Source organism: Syngnathoides biaculeatus, chromosome 10 (genome assembly GCF_019802595.1).
Source record: "Syngnathoides biaculeatus isolate LvHL_M chromosome 10, ASM1980259v1, whole genome shotgun sequence".
Taxonomy (NCBI): Eukaryota; Metazoa; Chordata; class Actinopteri; order Syngnathiformes; family Syngnathidae; genus Syngnathoides; species Syngnathoides biaculeatus.
The window spans coordinates 1284663-1305983 of NC_084649.1; the positions used below are offsets into that span (position 1 = coordinate 1284663).

The window sequence follows — 21321 nt, forward strand, 5'->3', positions numbered from 1 at the left end:
TGTTGGTAGGGAGAATACTTCGAAGACCTCCTCAATTACACGCCTTCCCACGAGGAAGCTGTGTCTGGGTGCTCTGAGGTGGGCTCTTCTATCTCTGGGGTTGAGGTTCCGGTGAGAATTGGACTCCCCCAAGACCGTCATTTGTCACCAATTCATTTCATAACTTTTATGGACAGAATCTCTAGGCGCAGCCAAGCTGTAGATGGGGTCCGGTTTGGTAGCCCCAGTATTGTCTGCTTTTTGCAGATGATGTGGTTCTCTTGGTTTTATCAAGATGTAATCTGCAACGCTCATTGGAGCGGTTTGCAGCAGAGTGTGAAGTGGCTGGGATGAGAATCAACAACTCCAAATCTGAGACCACTGTTCTCAATACGAAAAGGGTGGCATTACCTCTCCAGATGAGATCACCCCAAATGGAGTTCAAGTAACCGGGGGTCTTGTGAGTGAGTGAGTGAGTGAGTGAGTGATGAATTCAGCGGGAGATCGACAGGCAGATCGGTGCAGCGTCTGCAGTGATGTGGACTTTGTATCGATCAGTTGTAGTAACGAGAGAGCTAAGGTGAAGCTCTCAATTTACCAGTCGAACTACGTTCCTACCCTCACCTATGGGCATGAGGTGGGGGTCATGACCGAAAGAACAAGATCCCGGATGCAAATGGCCAAAATGAGTTTCCTCCGCAGGGTGTCCGGGCTCTCCCCGAGAGATAGGGTGAGAAGCTCGGTCATCTGGGAGGGTCTCAGTGTCGAGCCGCTAATCCTCCGGATTTAGAGGAGCCAGATGAGGTGGCTGGAGCATCTGATTCGGATGCATCCTGGACACCTCCTTGGTGAAGTGGTCCGGGCATGTCCCACTGGAAAGAGACCCAGAGGATGACCCAGGACACGCTGGAGAGATTATGTCTCTCGGCTGGCTTGGGAACCCCTCGGGATCCCACTAGAATACCTGGAAGAAGGGGCTGGGCAAAGGGAAGTCTGGGTATCCCTGCTGAAGCTACTTCCCCCACAACCTGACCCAGAAAAGCGGTAGATAATGGATGGATGTTTTTTGTGATTTCTCTTTTATCTCTGTAAATTGATAATCTGGACCAACAAATGTTCACATCTGAATCAAAATTACCTCTAGTTTGAATCTGAAATAAGGCTCCTTTGCCTTGGTTAGGCTGGAGATTGCCATAATTTTTATTTCTCAAAACTCTCAAGTGCTTAAGGTATTTCTGGAAACTGTTTGCCTAAGAAGTCTTGTTTTTATTTTCTTTAAATTATTTCACGTCTTTCATCTATGATAACATCAAAACTGCACATTGAACAACCATTGACAGCTGTCTATCATATCTATTTAATTTATTTTTAATCCAGGCATTAAACAAACGAGGGAAGGAGACATTTTACACAGCAGCAAAGTTTGTTTTGGCTACTGGTGAGCGACCACGTTACCTGGGTGTTCCTGGAGACAAAGAGTACTGTATCACAAGGTGAGAGCTCAAGTTTTTATTTGATAAACAGCATATTTCATTTCGATGGGCCATAAATACATTATGGCAAAAGAAAACATCCAGTTAGTTCAGAGGTCTGTGATAAGTGACATGAAAGCTAGTTGGCATTACCTCAGGACATACTTCCCAACTATCTAAAATTTATCAAGGGTTATTATTATCGATTTTGCTGTTGCTATTTTGGCAAACACTCTATCCATTTTAGTCCAAACAGTTCCTTATATCAAAGGTGATTGTGAACTTAAAAGACAAAACACCAAACACTTTGGTTTTCACTAATATGACGCTTGATGCATCTTACATCCAATCAGACACCACTGATGAATAACCACAAACAAATTAATTCTTACTTTCAAACAATAGTAGCAGTCAGTGCTGTTACAGAAATATACACAGAAGGTGAAATATGTAAACACAGCATTTTTCTCAACATATTTCCCTAGGTGCTATTGACAAAATATTCGTAAGATGCTGGAAACAGCATAAGTGGGTGGGCTGGTGACATTGGGCTCACTGGGGTGGTGTGTTGTGGGATGCCCTTACCCCTCCCTCTTGGCACTGGTCAGGGTGCTTCTGTTGGGCTAGTGACTTCCTTTCTGGGTGGTAGGCCTTCGGTTTGGTCCCCTGGCTTGCTGATTTAGAGGGAGCGTTTCAAACTCCTTTGTTACACAGCAAAACTGTTCCAGCAAAAAGTCAAACTGATCCACCATTCTGTAAGACTATTCAGCTGAACAGGACGGGTTATTTTAAAGATTTATTAAAAAAAAGACATCTCAGGATGGTTAAGAACAAAGAGCTGTCCATTACAAAGTAATTTTTGCAATACATAATTATGGCATATGTTCCAGTGATCACCTTTGGGCCCATAATACAAAAGTCAAAAGCCTACAGGACCAGCATACCTTTTCCTCAATCAGGTGCTCCTTGCAATATTTGTGACAGAGGAATGCAAAGAATAATTATAGTTGTCCAAGATCCAAGGACCACCTGTGGAGGCCTTCAAAACGACCAGGAATTAGAAGATACTGTTGTCACAAGGAAAGTAGTGAGTAATGCACTCCGCCGCCAATGCCTGCATGACATGATAGGTTTGGGTGCCACAATCCACACCATATTTGGAGGAGAAATATCATTGCACATCTCTCTTAAAACCCCCACAGCAATCTTGAAGTTCGGAGGTAGGAACCTGATGCTGTGGTGTTGCTTTTCAGCAAATGGTACTGGTAAACTTCACATTTAAGGAAGAATTTATTGGCAAATGTACCAAGACATTGACAATGTGTTGCCATGTACGAGGATCAAAATGAGAAGAGGGTTGACATTTCAAAATGATTATGATCCAAAACTTAAGTACACCAAGGAACCTCTCAATTGGTTTCAAGGGGGGAAAAAAACTCAGAATGGCCCAGCCAATCACCTGACTTGAATCGAACTGAAAATGTATAGAAATCACTGTAACTCAAGGTCTCAAAACCCACTGAATCTTGAATTTGAAGACTGAGTTGTATGGAAGAATGGGACAAAATCATACCAGTACAATGTACAGTGAGGAAAAGTATTTGAACACCTTGCAATTTTACAAGTTTTCCCACTTTGAAATCATCGAGGGGCCTGAAATGTTTATCGTGGGTGCATGGCCACCGTGAGAATCTTGAAAAAATATTCAAAAATTACAATGCTTACAATTGTATGTTACTGCTGTAAATAAGTATTTGAACACCTGCCAATCAGCAAAAATTCTGGCTCTCAAAGACCTGTTAGTCCGGTTGTGTGGAGGAATGGGATAAAATCATAGCAGTGCAATGAACAGTGAGGAATATATGTATTCGAACACCTTGAGATTTGCAGGTTCTCCCACTTTGCAATCATGAAGGGGCCTGAAATGTTCATCTGAGATGCATGGCCACTCTGAGAAATAATCCTAAAAAAAAAAAAAACCTAGAAATCACAATTTTCATTTTTTTTTTTTTTTTTTTAAGGATTGTCGGTTACTGCTGCAAATAAAAATTTGAACACCTGCCAATCAGCAAAAATTCTGGCCCTCAAGGACCTGTTCACCTCTAAAAAGTCAACCTTCACTTATTCTAAATTAGAAGTGCCTGTTTGAGATCGTTAGCTGCATAATGACACCTGTCCAACCCATAAAAATCGCACTCTAACTGCTAACATGGCTAAGACCAAAGAGGTGTCCAAAGACACCATAGACAAAATTGTAGACATTCACAAGGCTGGAAAGGGCTCTGGGGCAATTGGCAAGCTGCTTCGTAAAAATAGATCAACTGTTAGAGCAATTTTTAGAAAATGGAAGATGCTAAACATGACTGTCAGTCTCCCACGCATTGGTGCTCTAAGCAAGACTTCACCTTGTGGCGTATCAATAATTCGAAGCGAGGCAAGGAATGACCATAGAACTACACAGTAGGAGGTGGTCCATGAAAAGAGCTGGGCCCCACTGTTTCCAGAAGGTTACTGTGGGTAATACACTAAGACGTCATGGTTTAATGTCATGCTTGACACAGAAGGTTCCCCTGCTGAATTATCAGCACGCGTCCAGGCCCTTAAGTTTTCCCATGACCATTTGGATGATCCACAGAAGTGATTGGAGAAGATTATGTGGTCAAATGAGACCAAAATAGAACTTTTTGGTCTTATACTCATTTTGGAGGAGGAAGAATGAGGAATAGCATTTCAAAAACACCATCCCTACTGTGAAGTATGGGGGTGGAATCATTATTCTTTGGAGTTGTTTTTCTGCACATGGAACAGTACGACAGCACTGTATGAAGGAGAGGATGATCGTGGCCCTGTACAGTAAGATTTTAGGGAACAACCTCCTCTCAGTGAGAGAATTGAAGATGGGTCGTGGCTGGGTCTTCCAACATCACAATGACCCGAAGCACACAGCCAGGATAACCAAGGAGTGGTTCCGTAAGAAGGATATCAAGGTTCTGGAGTGGCCTAGCCAGTCTCCAGACCTAAACACAATAGAAACTCTTTGGAGGGAGGTCAAACTCCATTTCTCTCAGCGGCAGCCCAGAAACATGGCTAATCTAGAGATCATTGTGGAGGAATGGGTCAAAATCTGTGCTGCAGTGTGTCCAAACCTGTTGGAAAAACTATAGGAAACATTTTACCTCAGTAATTGCAAACAAAGACTACTGTACTAAATATTGACATTGATTTGATCAAATATTTATTTTCAGCAGTAGCATACAAAAATTATTTAAAAATCTTAGGAGAGGTGGAAAGCGGATTCGTCAGCAGAAGAAGAAAAAGCCACAGAGCCTACAACTTAGGGTCGGGACTTTGAATGTTGGAACTATGACAGGAAAAGGTCAGGGGTTGGTTGACATGATTATTAGGAGAAAGGTTATAGTGTGATTCCAAGAGACCAGGTGGAAAGGTAGTAATGCGAGAGGTTTAGGGACAGGGCTTGAATTATTTTACCATGAAGTAAATGGGAAGAGCTAGCTAAGAATGTCTTGGAGGTGAAAAGAGTATCAGATTGAGTGATGAGGCTAAAATTTGAAATTGAGGGTGTTATGTATTATGTGATTAGTGGCTATGCCCCACAGGGAGGATGTGACCTAGAGCAGTGATTCCCAAACAGTGTGCCGGGGTACATTAGTGTGCTGTAAGCGCTCTTCAGGTGTGCCGTGCGAAGTTATCCAATTTTATGTAATTGCTAAAAAAAAAAAAAAAATTCCAAGAAATAATGTATCTTTATTCATCTATTTATGCCAGTGAGACACAATGACAGACCGAAAGTGCATACAGTAATTATTCTATCCATTTTTGGTCACATTTATTTTGTTGGTGTGTCCTGGGATTTTTCAATTGTAAAATATGTGCCTTGGCTTTTCAAAGGTTGGAAATCACTGACCAAGAGTTGAAAGAGAAATTCTCGAAGGACTAGATGAAGTAGTTCTGAGCATCACAGAAAGAGACAGAGAGTTGGTATGGCATCCAGGAAAGGAACTTTGAGGGACTGATGGTGGTAGACTTTGCGAAAAGGATGGAAATGCGAGTAATGAAAACCTTTTTCCAGAAGAGGCAGGAATATATGGTGACCTACAAGTGTGGAAGTAGAAGCACGCAGGTGGTTATATTTTGTGCAGACGCTGCAATCTGAAGGTTACTGACTGTAAGGTAGTGGTTGGGGAGAATATACCTCGACTGCATAGGATGGTGGTGTGTCGGATGATCAAGAAGACAAAGGTAGAGCAGAGAACCACGTGGTGGAAGCTGAGAAAGGAAGAATGTTGTGCGGCTTTTTGGAAAGAGGTGAGACAGGCTCTTGATGGAGACGAGGAGCTCCTGGATGACTGGACTACTACAGCGAACGTGATCAGAGAGACAAGCAGGAGACTACTTGGTGTCTCTTCTCATAGGAAAGTGGAGAAGGAGACTTGGTGGTGGAACCTTAAATTACAGGAAGTCATAAAAGGGAAAAAAGTTGCAGAAGAAGAAGTGGGACAGAGAGGATTGAGGAGAGGCTAAAGGAATACATTGAGATGTGACGTAGGGCAAAGGTAGAGCTGGCAAAGACTAAACAAGACAGACAGACAGAGGGATACCGATGGGAAAGATGTGCAGCAGGTAAGGGTGATTAAGGATAGCGATAAATTTTGACTCGTGCCAGTAGTGCACTAAATAAATGGAAAGAATACTTTGTGAAGTTGATAAATGAAGAAAATACGAGAAGAGTAGAAGAGGCAAGTGTGAAGACCAGGAGGTGGCAATGACTAGTTAGGGGGAATTTATTGTGGAGGTATGGAAGCAATTTGGAGAGGTGGCTGTGGAGTTTTTGACCAGCTTATTCAACAGAATACTAGCGGACGAGAAGATGCCTGAAGAATCCAGGAAAAGTGTGCTAGTTCCCATTTTTAAGAACAAAGGTGATGTTCGGCGCTGTGGGAACTAGAGGAATAAAGTTGAGTCACACAATGAGGTTTGGGAAAGAGTAGTGGAGGCTAGACTCAGGACAGAAGTATCTGTGAGCAACAGTATGGCTTCATGCCAGAAAGGGTACCACAGATTCATTATTTGCCTTGAGGATGCTAGTGGAAAAGCACAGAGAAAGTCAGAAGGAGCTCCATTCTGTCTTTGTGGATCTAGAGAGAGCCTAGGACGGAATACCAAGAGAGGAACGGTGGTACTGCATGCATAAGTCTGGTGTGGCAGAGAAATATGTTCGATAATACAGGACATGTATGAAGCCAACAGAACAGTGGTAAGGTCTGCTGTAGGTGTGACAGAAGAATTTAAGGTGGAGGTGGGGACTGCATCAGGGATCTGCTCTGAGCCCCTTCTTGTTTGCTGTGGTAATGGATAGGCAGACAGATGAGGTTACATTAGAATCCCCCTTGGACCATGATGTTTGCAGATATTGTGATATCCAGTGAGCGCAGGGAGCAGGTGGAGGAACAATTGGAAAGATGGAGACATGCGCTGGAAAAAAGAGGAATGAAGACTAGCCGAAGGATAATAGATATGTCCTTGAATTAGAGGGGTGGAGGGGACGAGTGAGGCTACAGGGAGAAGAGATAGCGAGGGCAGACGACTTCAAATATTTGGGGTCAACAATCCAGAGCAATTATGAGTGTGGTCAGGAAGTGAAGAAACTGGTCCAAGCACATTGGGACAGCTGGCAGAAGGTCTCTGGTGTTTTATGTGACAGAAGAGCCTCTGCTAGAATGAAGGGCAAAGTTTACAAAACAGTACATGATGTGCAGATTAGAGATGGTGGCATTGAAGAGAAAACAGGAAGCAGAACTGGAAAAGCAGACTTCGACGGTTTGGACATGCCCAGAGGAGTGTATTTGTAGAAGGGTGCTGAGGATGGAGCTGCCAGGCAAAAGAGCGAGAGGAAGACAAAAGAGAAGGCTGATGAATGTTATGAGGGGAGTGTGTGTTTGAGAGGAAGATTCAGGCTAAGATGGAAAAAGATGACGTGCTGTGACGACCCCTCACGTGAAAGCTGAAAGGAAAAGATTTAAAAATGTTATATTGCCATTTCTGTATTTTTTTTTATCTCACACAGTGGACATGCACCCAAGATGAAGATTCTTCAATGATTTCAAACCGGAAGAACTAGCAAAATCGCAGGGTGTTAAATACCCATTTTACTATGCGTGACTTGTTTCTCCATACAGGGTGCGTTTTAAAAGGGCTTTCGTACAAAGTATTAAATGAATACACATTTGTATTCAATACTTTCCTCTGTCTTTTTGACATTTATAACACGCAACTTCATTTCCAATCTTGTTCTTCTTTTTTTTTTTTGTTACATGTTCCGGGATCTGATATTTTCACATCAATTGCACCTTTGGAAATATATTGGGGGGGGGGGGAGAGATTACAAAGTGTACCAATTTCAGCCACTGTACATTCCTATTACAGTACAATTGTAACAAACTGGCATGCCTTTGCATTGAGTAATCCTCATTTCCCGATAAGACGTGTTGCAACAGGTATAGTGCAATCATCCTGGCACAACTTCCTCTTAATTTGGGTGTGTGTCCTCAAGCAGTATCGGACAAGAGACTAAGCAGATTGTCTAGAAAATAAACTAAAAGGAGTGAACCAAATTTTAAAAGTGTTACCTGTGGAAAAACCTGGTCAAAAACCCTGTCAGAATTGGGAGATGCTGTAACTGGTAAGATGTGATCTTGGGCTGGCTGAATGCTCCCCTTCAGCATAAGAGTCTCAGAATGCAAGAGTTGATGTGAAGATTGATATAAAAAGAAAAAAAAAATGTAGCCAGCCAGTCTGACTTGTATGTGCAGCTTGACAAACTTCTTGTGTTCAAGCAGTAGAGCAATTCACTGCTGCTTTTCATGATGAACTTTTTTTTTTTTCCCCCACCAGTGATGATCTCTTCTCCTTGCCATACTGCCCTGGGAAGACTCTGGTGATCGGTGCATCTTATGTAGCATTGGAATGTGGTGGTTTCCTTGCTGGTCTTGGTCTTGATGTCACAATCATGGTGCGTTCTATTCTGCTGAGGGGCTTTGACCAGGAAATGGCAGACCGTGCTGGTGAACACATGGAGGAACATGGGATCAAATTTATCCGTAAATATGTCCCTGTAAAGGTAAAGTGATTTTTAATTCCTTTAATTAAATGGCACCAAAGAACTTCAACTTTAGCTTATATTCCTCTTTTGGTTGTGTTTCGTGTCCCTCAGATAGAAGAGTTGGAAGCGGGCACTCCTGGCAGGCTGAAGGTGACTGCTAAGTCAACAGAGAGGGATGAGATCATTGAGGGAGAGTACAACACTGTAAGTTCGTCAGTCCTGTTCTTGTCATCAGGTTTCACATAGCATTGATATGCAAGAATAGGGTGTGGATGAACACATTAATTGTAATGACTTGATGACAAATTCAGTTTTTAAAAAAAATTTAATCACATTTTGTGTTCCGAACAATGTGGAACCTTTTTCAGTGCACATTTTCCTGGTACATGATTGAGTACAGCAGGCTACGCATTAGAGTTCAGCTACCAAAATGGAGGAATTGGATAAAACTGTGTTGGTTGGACTGATGGGAGGCAAATTTCATTGAAGTGTGGTTTTGTCCATTTTATGCAAAAAAAGTTTTCATACCATTGAAGCGTTTCAACTGCCACACAGAGACCATTTAAAGACTTTTCTGGAAAACTTATTGTATAAAATCGCACTTAAATTTGAGGTCTGTTTTGTTTTGGCAGGGATGGTTTTAATTAGGTATTCTATTGTTTTAGATTGAAATGCATTTATCCAGAGTGAGCGATATTCCTGATTGTCAATTTTGTACATCGGTCACCCACTAAAATCCATTTAAAATTCAACCATGTTGCATTCAAGGACAAGTATTGTAAGATTAAAATTAATTTGAGTATTATTTATATTACAGTGCGTATGGAAAGTATTATGACCCCCTTAAATTTTCCACTGTTACATTGTGCTCCTTGAGCCCAAAGAGAATTGTGGCAAGGCACAGATCTGGCCAAAGTTACAAAAAAAAAATCTGCTCCACATAAAGTTAGAGTACAGTGGCCTCCATAATTCTTAAAACAGAAGCGGTTTGGGACAACCACAGCCCTTTATTGTGCCGGCCTTCTAGCTAAACTTTGCTATCAGAATGAAGAGCCTTGGAGAGAAACAGGTCAAGAAGAACCCAAAGATCACTGTGGCTGACCTCCAGAGACGCAGTTGGGAGAAAGTTCTTTTTGGCAGCGTGGTCTGACAGAAGCCTCTCCTGAGTGCAAGACTCATAAGTCCACATGGAGTTTCCTTTAATGCCTGGTGGACTCTAAGGAATCTGAGCAATAAAACTAGTCTAATGAGGCCAAGATGGATTTTTTTTTTTTAAATTCAATGCATCATATATGGAAAAAACAGGCATTGCTCAGCACCTGTTCAATACAGTCCCTACTATCAATCATGGTGGTGGTAGCATCATGTTGTAGTTGTTGTTCAGCTGCCGGGGTAGGATGAATGAGAATCACAGGAAAGATGAATGCAGCCAAGTATAGGGATATCCTGGATGAAGACCTTCTCCAGAGTATTCAGCACCTCAGGCAGAAGGTTCACCTTCAATAAAGATAATATCTCTAAGCACACAGCACGATTCGTCACTTTAAACTGCTCCCTTTGCACAATTGACCCCTCCGTACAGGGCACTTAACCACGCCCCCTGAAGTGACGTCACGCCACATGCGCTGACGTAAGACAAACAGTTAAAATGGCAAATACAATACAATACATTCTGAACTGAGACAGACTCCATGCTTTTGATTTCATTCAAATCAACGATATAGATTCTAAATACAATACATTCTTAACTGAGAGAGACGCCATGCTTCTGATTTCATTCAATCATTCACACGTAGCAATGTTATGCGAGCAGAGAACGTCTCATTCATTTATACGAGACGTGGATTAAAAATCAAATTTAGGCATATCTTCGTGCAAACACAGTCTGGTTAAGCTTCTGGCCGCGAGCCAGTAAGAAATCAATACGTTTGTGCAGTCCGATCATCGCTAAATATCGCTCAACAAAGAATAAGTGTGTCAATCGTTCACATGTAGCAGTTTTATGCTAGCGGAGAACGTCTCATTCATTTATACGAGACGTGGATTAAAAATCAAATTTAGGGCATATCTTCGTGCAAACACAGTCTGGTTAAGCTTCGGTCGCGAGCCAGCAAGAAATCAATACATTTGTGCAGTCCGATCATCGCTAAATATCGCTCAACAAAGAATAAGTGTGTCAATCGTTCACACGCAGCAGTGTTATGCTAGCGGAGAACGTCTCATTCATTTATACGAGACATGTATTGAAAATCAAATATAGGGCATACCTTCGTGCAAACATATGTGTTCCAGTTGATATTAGATGGATTTAGTTGATGATGTGGTCTTCCACAAACTTTGATCCATCGAAGGCATTTTTCGTACTGGGTCTTCGGTTTTGGAAAGGGTACGAATCGAACTCCACCAACTATCCTTTCAGGATACCTGTCGTCACTATTACAAAGTCCGTGACTACACCTCTTAACCATATTTTTTGTTAAATAACCCAAATACGCGATAAAACGTTAACTAAACCTATACTGGACCATTCAATGTTGTCAGAGAAAATGGCGGGAGCAAAAACGGGCTTTGGTCTATGCAGATCTCTGGCCTCTGATTGGTCAGTGACGCGGATTGCGCAATATCCACGGAGGGGTCAATTGTCATAGCACTGGTCTATAACGTGAACCGCGAACAGGTAAAGGCACTTTGTACAAGATTAACACAATGTGGGACACTCTTATCTTCGACCTGTTCTAAATGAAGAAGACTTTACATCTTGTACATCTGTGACTCTTATAAGGAATAGTTCCTATAAACAGAAATCTTCTTTGTTCTGAAGTTGTACCAGGGCAGCACCAAGTGCCGGAGAAAAATTCCTTGTTTTTACACACTTGGCCAATAAAACTGAATCAGATTCTCTTCAAAAGACTCATGGCTGTATTAGCTCAAAAGGGTGCCTCTACAAAATACTGAGCAAAGGCTCTGAATACTTCAGGCTGTGTGATATTTATTTTTTTCGACAAATATGCTATATATAATTTGAACAATTCATTTTTTTTCCTGTCAATCTGAGGAGCTGTGTACATTAATAAGAAGAAAATGCAATTTTTAGTGAATGGCTGCAATTTAACAGAGAAAAATTTAAAGCTGCCTGAATACTTTCTGTATGCAATAAACACACTTATTTATATATATATATATATATATATATATATATATATATATATATATATATATATATATATATATATATATATACATACACACACACACACACATTCATTCATTCATTCATCTCTTCCGCTTATCCTCCCTAATGTGGTGGTGTGTGCTGGAGCCTATCCCAGCTATCTTTGGGTGAAAGAAGACGGGTTACAGCCCTAAACTGGTCGTCAGCCAATCGCAAGGCACTGAAACAATCATTCGTATTCACACAAGAAATGTGGTTTTCAATTGGTGCATGTTTTTGGAATGAGAGAACCCACCCATCCACAGGGGGAACATGTAAACGCCACACAGCTATCTAAATCTATCTAATTACATTAATTCTATTAATAGAGCCCCACTCCTAGAATAAAATTAAATGATTTATTCCCGGATATACTTGATTATACACATTTTTCCCCAAATACTTTTTTGTGACTTTTTGTGTCCCTGCTTTACTAAGGCAATGTGTAATTTTTTTGTGTACTCTCATCCCAATTGACTGTAATCCATTTTGTGGATTTCCTATAAGATGAACAACAATTCTGTGGTCCTCAGGTGTTAATAGCAGTGGGTCGCGACGCTTGCACTGACAAGATCGGCTTGGACAAGATAGGGGTCAAAGTTAACCCAAAGTAAGTTTTACTGCATTTTTGTAGGCATAACAATTTTGTGACCTTTGCTTTTAAAATGTGTGATAGTCATGATGACTCAGGAGTTACCACTGTCACATGACTCTCTCTATCATGGGGAAAAGTGGGTGCTTGCTGCTTTTGTGTAAGACTATTGTTGGAATAACAAAGGTAATGTTCGGCCTTTTGAAGACAGTCACTGACAAGTTTAACTTTGTAGCTGAATTTGGCAACTGCTGGCCAGTCTCCCCCAAAAAGAGCTATCTTGGTCTGTAAATATTCAAGTAAGCACAAAATTCACTAAAATACAGATGTTTGTTATTGCACATTACTATATTTGTTTAGCATTTTGTCATGAATGAAACTGTATCCACAATCTGAAAATGTTTGTGCAGTCATACAGGAATAAATACACATCCAAACACCCTCTTAACGGGTGTGGTCATGTACTGTTCCATTTGTGATTGTTCTTGGATTAGGCTTAAGTGACCTGTAACATTTGTTTTTCAGTTCCAGTTACACCAGTTATGTAAAGTCCTTCCATTATTTGACCCGCGTATCCTCACAAGGGTTGTGGGAGTGCTGGACCCTAGTTTAGCCATCTTTGGACAGTGGGCAGGGTGCACCCTAAACTAGTTGCCAGGCAATCGTGGGACACACTGAAACTAGTCACACTTACCATCACACTTAAGGGCAATTTAGAGTCTCCAATTAATGCATGTTTTTGGGGATGTGGGAAGAGAAAACCCACACAGGCAGGGTGGGAATTTGAACCCCGGTCCTAAGAACTGTGAGGCAGACATGCAAACTCCAGTGTAAGTCTTCAATATTTTTTTGTGAAAATAATTTGAAGCTATGTGTCTGGCGTATTAATTATTTAGCAAATTATTAAAATGTGTCATTTTTGACAGTCTCTTGTTTGCATACGTTTTTCGGTGCCTGGCTGATTCAGGCAAGGCGGTTAGGAAGGATTAAGATTGCATGTGGAAATTTAAAAGCTTTGAGTCATGCTTTAGTCTTGTTAGGGTAGTAATACTGCATTTAGATAAAGCTGTGAAACCATCAGAATGCTTGCGCTATTCTTCAAGGTTGAGCTGTACATTGTTGATAATTGGTTTGATCTGCTGTATGTACAGTCTCCCTTACATGGCATTGGTGGTTAATTGTTTTTAGCTTTGCGTTAAAACACACACCCGGGTGCCTGTTTACAACTTCTTCCTGTTTTTATTAGTTGAGAGGAAAGAATTATGACGATTGCTGAAATGTGAACAAAAAATCAGAAATGTACATTCCCTATTAACTTAAAATGTATTCAGTATACAATATTGCTCAAGTTGTGAGTTAACATTGGCACTGCTTTAAATCAGATTGTTCATCTGAATCTACAGTAATTTCCATGTATAATGCGTAGCCTGAAAGTTGACCTAAAATTTCTGGAAAAACCTTCTGCCCATGTACAATACATTTTTTCAATGCATGATTTTGCTTCTGACCATATGAAGCAAACTTGAGATCCGTGTCCAATTTCCAAGCTACTTATCCTCACGAGGGTCACAGGAGTGCTGGAGCCTATCCCAGCTAAATCATACATTGTTATTTCTGGATTTTTCTTTTTAGAGTCTTTCTCAGTGTACACATGCCACATGAAAATTTCAGACCCTTCCATGATTTCTAAGTTGGAGAACTTGCAATATAGCAGGGTGTTCAAATACTTTTTTTCTTCACTGTAACTTCGTGGAAAAGGCGGTCTACACCCTAAAATGGTTGCCAGTCAGTCACAGGGCACATAACGACACCATCACTTAGCAAGAATTGATGCCACGCTGCCAGCACCAAAGTCAGGCGTGTGTCCCACAACACCCTCAGTGACTTCGGAAAAGAATTATAATAAATAAATAAATAAAAACAACCCTAAAGAAATTACTAATGGATGTTCATTCATATTTGTATTAAAAAACAAAACCACAAATTCTGCCAACATACATAAACTTACGAGCACAATTGTACATCTAGCTCTAAACAAAGCTGTCACAAAAATCAATTAAAACACATTACAATAAATAAAATCTACTCTGTGTATAGTACTGTATGTTTCGAGGTTTATAAGTTGTTAAATAGAATGTTTATAATGTTATGGTAAAGGTTAATTGGGGAATGGGGAAAATTAAGAAGTACAGCGAGGTTCATACAGTTTTAAAATGTAAAGAGAAAAAAAAAAAAACTGGTCACTGATATCACTTATTGCAGGGCTGGACCAGTACCAAACCCCTCCCTATTAAATAAGGGATTACTCCATCGACTTTACCACTTTTCACTTGTACTGTTTTTCCATTACATTTAAAAGTTTCTTCTTCTGTCTCTTCCCGACCTTCAAGGAATGGGAAAATCCCCGTAAATGATGAAGAACAAACTAACGTACCCCACATCTATGCTATTGGGGACATCTTGGAAGGCAAGTGGGAGCTAACCCCTGTTGCTATCCAGGCCGGAAAGCTGCTGGCACGACGTCTTTATGGGGGTGCAACACTCAAGGTCGTGATTTATTTTGATTGAACAACATATTGAAGACCTCGAGAGAGGAAATTGAACACTTTGTTAAAATAGAGGACAGTTCCTAAAAAGCAAATCGCATACTTGCTTGATTAAACTCTGAAATATAAAAGATAAATCAATGCATATATATCTACAATGGCTATTTTAAAAAGTTACAAACAAGTGGTGAACACTGAGTTTTTCTATTGATTGTGGTAAATGGATCTTGTTTTGCATGACATGCACAAATATGAGCAGGGATGCATGAAGCATATTTATTTTGTGTCCAGACACACACGTAGTGTGTGTGCGATGGGACAAAAAGCTAGAATTCACGATGTCTTTCTATTACATAACAATTAATTATTTTTCATGCAGAAAGTAGGCATTCATTAATAAACCCAGGTGTTTAAAGAATGGATTTAATTAGTACTGCAGTGGATTAACTTTTCTACCACGTTCAATGTTTTTGAGCTGTACATATAGTTGGCAGTTGTTGCTCCGCAATACAATTGAAATTAAAATTGGATTTCAATAAAACCGCTTCATCAGGAAATGAATAAACATTCTCAGGCTTGTAATTAATTATACATATCGGTATTGGGTGGAAGCTTATGTCCAAATTTGGTCAGTTTCATATTTTTACAAATAGATTCGTTTGTCCCTACATGGGCCTATTTATTCATTTTTACAAACTAACCAGTGTTGAAAATGGCTTGCGCTCTTCAAAAAGTTTATTAACCGGAAAAAAATGTAACAATTTTGACTGAAACTGTCACTGTAGTGTGATTACATCAATGTCCCGACCACCGTCTTTACTCCACTGGAGTACGGCTGCTGCGGTCTGTCTGAGGAGAGAGCCACAGAGTTGTACGGGCAGGACAACATTGAGGTAACACGGCACATTCGCATTCATCAGTTAAACTGATTCTGATTTGTACATTAGCATTTGCTTGTTAACATGATTTACTTGGTCTTTTTCTATTCAGGTATACCACAGTCTGTTGTGGCCTTTGGAGTTCACGGTGCCTGGCAGGGACAACAACAGATGTTATGCCAAGATCATCTGCAATAAATTGGACAATGTAAGACATTAGGGGGGAAAAAAAGACAACTTTCTTTTAATAACTGATGTATTCAGTGCCAGAATGCATTTAGCCTGTAGACTCCCTTAAATGGCCACCATTAAAGGGGAGTCCTCTAACAGTCAGACCGTTAAGGTCGCCTTTTAAGGTTTGCAAGTGGGTGCATTATTTGTGACCTGCAAATCAATTAAGTAGGTTGTAACCAGGCCAACGGAGTGAAATACATTACTTAAAATTAGATTTTGAATTCCGTACGCTATTATAGAAAGTGACTTCAGTCCCCATATCTTTCATCATAGTACTCGAAAATGTTTCTGTTTCTATTCGGTTTTGATCCGCGTTGGTGGCAGTAAGTCGGACTCGTTTCCGGTGGGAATTGGACTCCGCCAAGACTGTCATTTGTCACCAATTCATTTCATAACTTTTATGGACAGAATCTCTAAGCGCAGCCAAGCTGTAGATGGGGTCCGGTTTGTCTGCTTTTTGCAGATGATGTGGTTGTCTTAGTTTTATCAAGCTGTAATCTGCAACGTTCATTGGAGCGGTTCGCAGCAGAGTGTGATGTGGGTGGGATGAGAATCAACAACTCCAAATCTGAGACAACTGTTCTCAGTACGAAAAGGGTGGCATTACCTCTCCAGGTTGGAGATGAGATCGCCCCAAATGGAGTTCAAGTATCCTGGGGTCTTGTTCATGAGTGAGTGATGAATTCAGCGGGAGATCGACAGGCAGATCGGTGCAGCGTCTGCAGTGATGTGGACTTTGTATCGATCAGTTGTAGTAAAGAGAGAGCTAAGGCGAAGCTCTCAATTTACCAGTCGAACTACGTTCCTACCCTGACCTGTGGTCACGAGCTGTGGGTCGTGACTGAAAGTACAAGATCCCGCATACAAGCAGCCAAAATGAGTTTCCTCTGCAGGGTGTCTGGACTCTCCCTTAGAGATAGGGTGAGAAGCTCAGTCATCCAGGAATTCCAATTGGCTGCTGTCAACTTGGGATAAAATGGTAAATGGCTTGTATTGTTACTTCACAGATTTATAACTTTTTTTTCGTTTTTTGTTTTCATGTCCTCCAGATAGCCTTAATTGGTCTTCTGCTTGCCCTCCTTCATGCATTGTATGTGATGAGGATGACTTCAGACTTTGGAGAGAGGAATTTGGGAATCTCTGTGATGTTACTGGGAGAGAGTCTTTCTCGGGGAACTAGCTAGAAACACAAACAAACTGATGCAAGCTAGAAGCAGAATCCACTTGTTTTACAAATGAAGAAAAAGGTGATAGTGAGCAAAGTTAGGAAAGTGCACGCTCGACTGTTAGGTGGCCTCATTGGCTAGACTAATTCCAAAATTGAAGGACCTTTATTTCTAGCGGGTATATAGAAAGCCAACTTAAAGCTTTCAATAAAATTAATTTCACTGAGTTGTTTTTCTTACTATAGGACCGAGTGATTGGCTTCCACTACCTGGGTCCCAATGCAGGAGAGGTAACCCAAGGTTTTGGTGCAGCCATGAAATGTGGTGCTACCAAAGAGCAGCTGGACAGCACCATTGGCATCCATCCAACTTGTGCTGAGGTAAAGACAATCCTCACCCTTTAAAATTTTAAAGCTGTTCATAACTTCTTTATCTCACTTTTAGATATTAACTTGCCAGTATCATTTAAAGTTTGAACCAAACTCTTTCAGGTCTGTAAATACCATGTTGTATTAGTATTGTTGATTTTTACCGGAAACTGTGCACCAGGAACTGGTTTGAAATGGTGCCATTTAAGACTGGGAAAACATTTGTAACAATATAACCATCGTAGCAGGGCCAAATTTGTTGAGTAAAGAACAGTTATGAAGTGGGAGGGCTCGGGGTGATGATGTCGTGATCAAAGGTTTTTTTTTTTTTTTTTAAGTACTTAGAACAATAAAATGGTAATTGTGGGTATACAGTGTTAATTTAGTAGTCTCTGTATTCATCCTAGTTTTGAATGTTGAGAGTTGAGATATTGTATTGCGTAATACCTACATTGTCTTGATTAAGTTTATCTTGACCTTTTCCCCCCACCGCTTCCAGATCTTCACGACCTTGGAAGTGACCAAAAGTTCAGGAGGAAACATCGCTCAAGCTGGCTGCTGAGGTTAAACCCTGCTCGTTTAGCAGAATGCTCTCATCTAGTCAACCAAGCCATCTTCTCTTAACTGTAGCTGTTCATTTTCTGTACGGTTGTTTCTCAGGACAAATTTGACAATGTGGCCAGCATCTGAAAACGTACAGATGCTCATTTTTGAAGTTAAGGTGAAGATGGAAGCTCACCCTGGTTGAGTTTATTTAATGAGGTCATTCTGATGAACAGCGGGGTTACTCTGCTTAAAAAAAAAAAAACTACTGGGCTCTATTTGTGTCCTTCTGTGAGGAGCAAAGGTATCCATCCACACCACTCCTTATGATGGGTTTGTGTGTACCTGAGCTGTTATTGATGTTCTTGCCTGAAACCCAAAATGCATTGGCGGGCAGGGATTGATGTCCCTCTGCAAAAGTACCTAATGGTGTTCCAACCCCTTTCGTCCAAAAGCTTGTTTCTCTCTCCACTCTTATTCTCACCTTTTTTCTGATTAAAGTGCACGAACAAATGGGCAGGCAGTACATTATATAATGGATGCGGCAAGATCAACATTGTAGTGATATAAAATTCTCCCCTTTGAGCCCCATAAATTCCTCCAGCTAGTCAAGTTACATTAGGATTGAACTTGACTGTTGATGAACTGGGGTCCCCTCTGGAAACAGCATTTTCAAATTTGTAAAGGCTGCACCAGAATCAATACCCACCCCCACATTGAGATTGTCAATATAGCCATAGAGTTGAATTGAAAAATATAACTTATCCTAATATACTGAATATTTTCTGTAGTTTATACTTGGTTAATTTAATGCTTGTTTCATCTTTATATATATATACACACACACAACGCTTTCCAGGTGATCTTGCAATGTGATTGGATATGATTGTATTTGCCTTACCCTAATTGCCTGTTTCATATAAAGCATAAATTACACAATCATGAAATGATGATTAGATGATGATGACAAGCAACACATCAGGAATAATTCACTGAAGGCTGTTTTATAATGCTTTAGTTTTCTTGGAGGGTCCAATTGAAGTTATCAAAGCATCATTAGGTGATGAGTCTCTAAATTTCTTGGCTTTTGTTTTTTGTTTTGTTGGGACACTCAACCATAAAGTAACCCAAAAATAAAGAAACTTTACCAGTATTTGACTTTTTTTCTTAAATCATGTTTTATATTTGCATGGTTATCTAATCATGCTTTGTGATGATATGATTGCTGGGCGTTTTGAATCTTTCAATGCATGGACGGTACAGTGGATCAAAAATAATCCAATGATGCAAACTTGTTATTCATGTCCACCAGATCAGAGAACTGAGCAGAAATAATAGCAGGTCACCCTGGGGCGTGCGCTCCTGTGGCTCTATGCAACCTTCACAAGTAATCAGTCACATCTGGACTGGTATGAAGCGCTTGTTCATTGTGCACATCTTACAACAGTCTCACCTGCCGGGGTTACCATGACCACCTACACTTTGATGGGATTCTTTTATTTAGCCTATTGCCTATTTTAGTATGGACATTATCCTGAATCTGTAGTACCTGTAGAAAACCCATGCAGGCATTATTTTTAAACAATTTATATATTTTTGCAGAGCTGAGAATAACCTATGTACTGGTACTTGTGTAATGTATATTCCTTTCTCTGACTTTTCAAATGGGGTCAGCAATTCCAATTTCCAAATGATTGATCCCACCTCATTAAGGTTCCAAGCAGATTTTGTGAGAATATCCTTCACATTGAGAACTAGTAACTTTTGGTTAACTTTTTCTGTTAAGAGCAATCCCTCTTTCACTCTGACTTGGAATTTACAGTGAAGAAAATATTTGAACACCCTGCTATATTGCAAGTTCTCCCACTTAGAAATCATGAAGGGGTCTGAAATTTTCATCGTAGGTGGAGAGAGAGAGAGAGAGAGAGAGAGAGATCCAGAAATCAGACTTTTTTTTTTTTAACGATTTATGTGATACAGCTGCAAATAAGTATTTGAACAACTGTCTATCAGGTAGAATTCTGACAATCAAAGACCTGTTAGTCCGCCTTTAAAAGTCCACCTCTACTCCATGTGTTATCCTGAATCAGATGCACCTGTGTGAGGTCGTTAGCTGCCTAAATACACCTGTCCAGCCCAGACAATCAGTCAGACTCAAACTTGTAATATGGTCAAGACCAAAGAGCTGTCCGAAGACACCAGAGACAAAATTGTACAACTCCACACCGCTGGAAAGAGCAACGGAGAAATTGCCAAGCAGCTTGGTGAAAAAAGATCCACTGTTGGACCAATCATTAGAAAATGGAAGAAGCAAACTATGACTGTCAAGCTCAATGAAGTGGAGCCCCATGCAAGATATCACCTTGTGGGGTCTCAATGATGCTTAGAAAGGTGAGGAATCAGCCCAGGACTACATGACAGGACTTGGTGGTCGTCTTTTCCTTCCGGCTTGTTCCATTAGGGGTTGGCACAGCGTGTCGTCTTAGATGAACGCATATTTGTTTGACACAATTTTTATGCCAGATGCCCTTCCTGACGCAACCCCTCTGCGTTGAGCCGGGGGGAGAGGTTTACAGCATCCGGTTTTTCCAAAAGAACTGGAACCACCATTTCCAAGGTGACTTGGTAATACATTAAGATGTCATGGTTTGAAATCAGGCATGGCACGGAAGGTTCTGCTTAAACCAGCACACGTCAAGGCCTGTCTTAAGTTTGCCAGTGACCACTTGGATGATGCAGAGGAATCATTGAAGAAGGTTTTGTGGTCAGGTGAGACCAAAATTGAACTTTTTGGTCATAATTCCACAAACCATGTTTGGAGGAAGACAAATGATGAGTTCCATTCCCAAGAACACCATCCCTACTGTGAAGCATGGGGGTGGTGGCATCATGCTTTGGGGGTGTTTTTCTGCACATGGGACAGGACAGCTGCACTGTAATAAGTGGAGGTTGATCGTGGCCATGTATTGTGAGATTTTGGGGCACACAGCCAGGAAAACCAAGGAGTGGCTCCGTAAGAAGCATATCAAGGTTTTGGCGTGGCCTAGCCAGTCTCCAGACCCAATAGAAAATCTTTGGAGGGAGCTAAAACTGTTTCTCAGCAACAGCCCAGAAACCTGTCTGATCGATAGATCTGTGTAGAGGAGTGGGCCAAAAGCCCTCCTGCAGTGTGTGCAAGCCTGGTGAACATTGACAGGAAACGTTTTACCTCT

The 21321-nt window shown here is 40.8% G+C and overlaps 1 protein-coding gene across 1 annotated transcript in view; it reads left to right on the forward strand.

Moving 5' to 3' along the window:
- The window catches only part of txnrd3 (thioredoxin reductase 3), a 32752-nt gene extending 13490 nt beyond the window's left edge, over positions 1-19262 (forward strand). The window contains exons 8-16 of the mRNA XM_061832034.1: positions 1357-1472; positions 8364-8589; positions 8683-8775; positions 12316-12392; positions 14765-14921; positions 15706-15813; positions 15911-16006; positions 17444-17578; positions 18066-19262. Coding sequence (XP_061688018.1) covers positions 1357-1472; positions 8364-8589; positions 8683-8775; positions 12316-12392; positions 14765-14921; positions 15706-15813; positions 15911-16006; positions 17444-17578; positions 18066-18128 — 1071 coding nt within the window. The 3' untranslated portion in view covers positions 18129-19262. The remainder of the gene's footprint in view (positions 1-1356; positions 1473-8363; positions 8590-8682; positions 8776-12315; positions 12393-14764; positions 14922-15705; positions 15814-15910; positions 16007-17443; positions 17579-18065) is intronic.
- The last annotated feature ends 2059 nt before the right edge of the window (positions 19263-21321 follow it).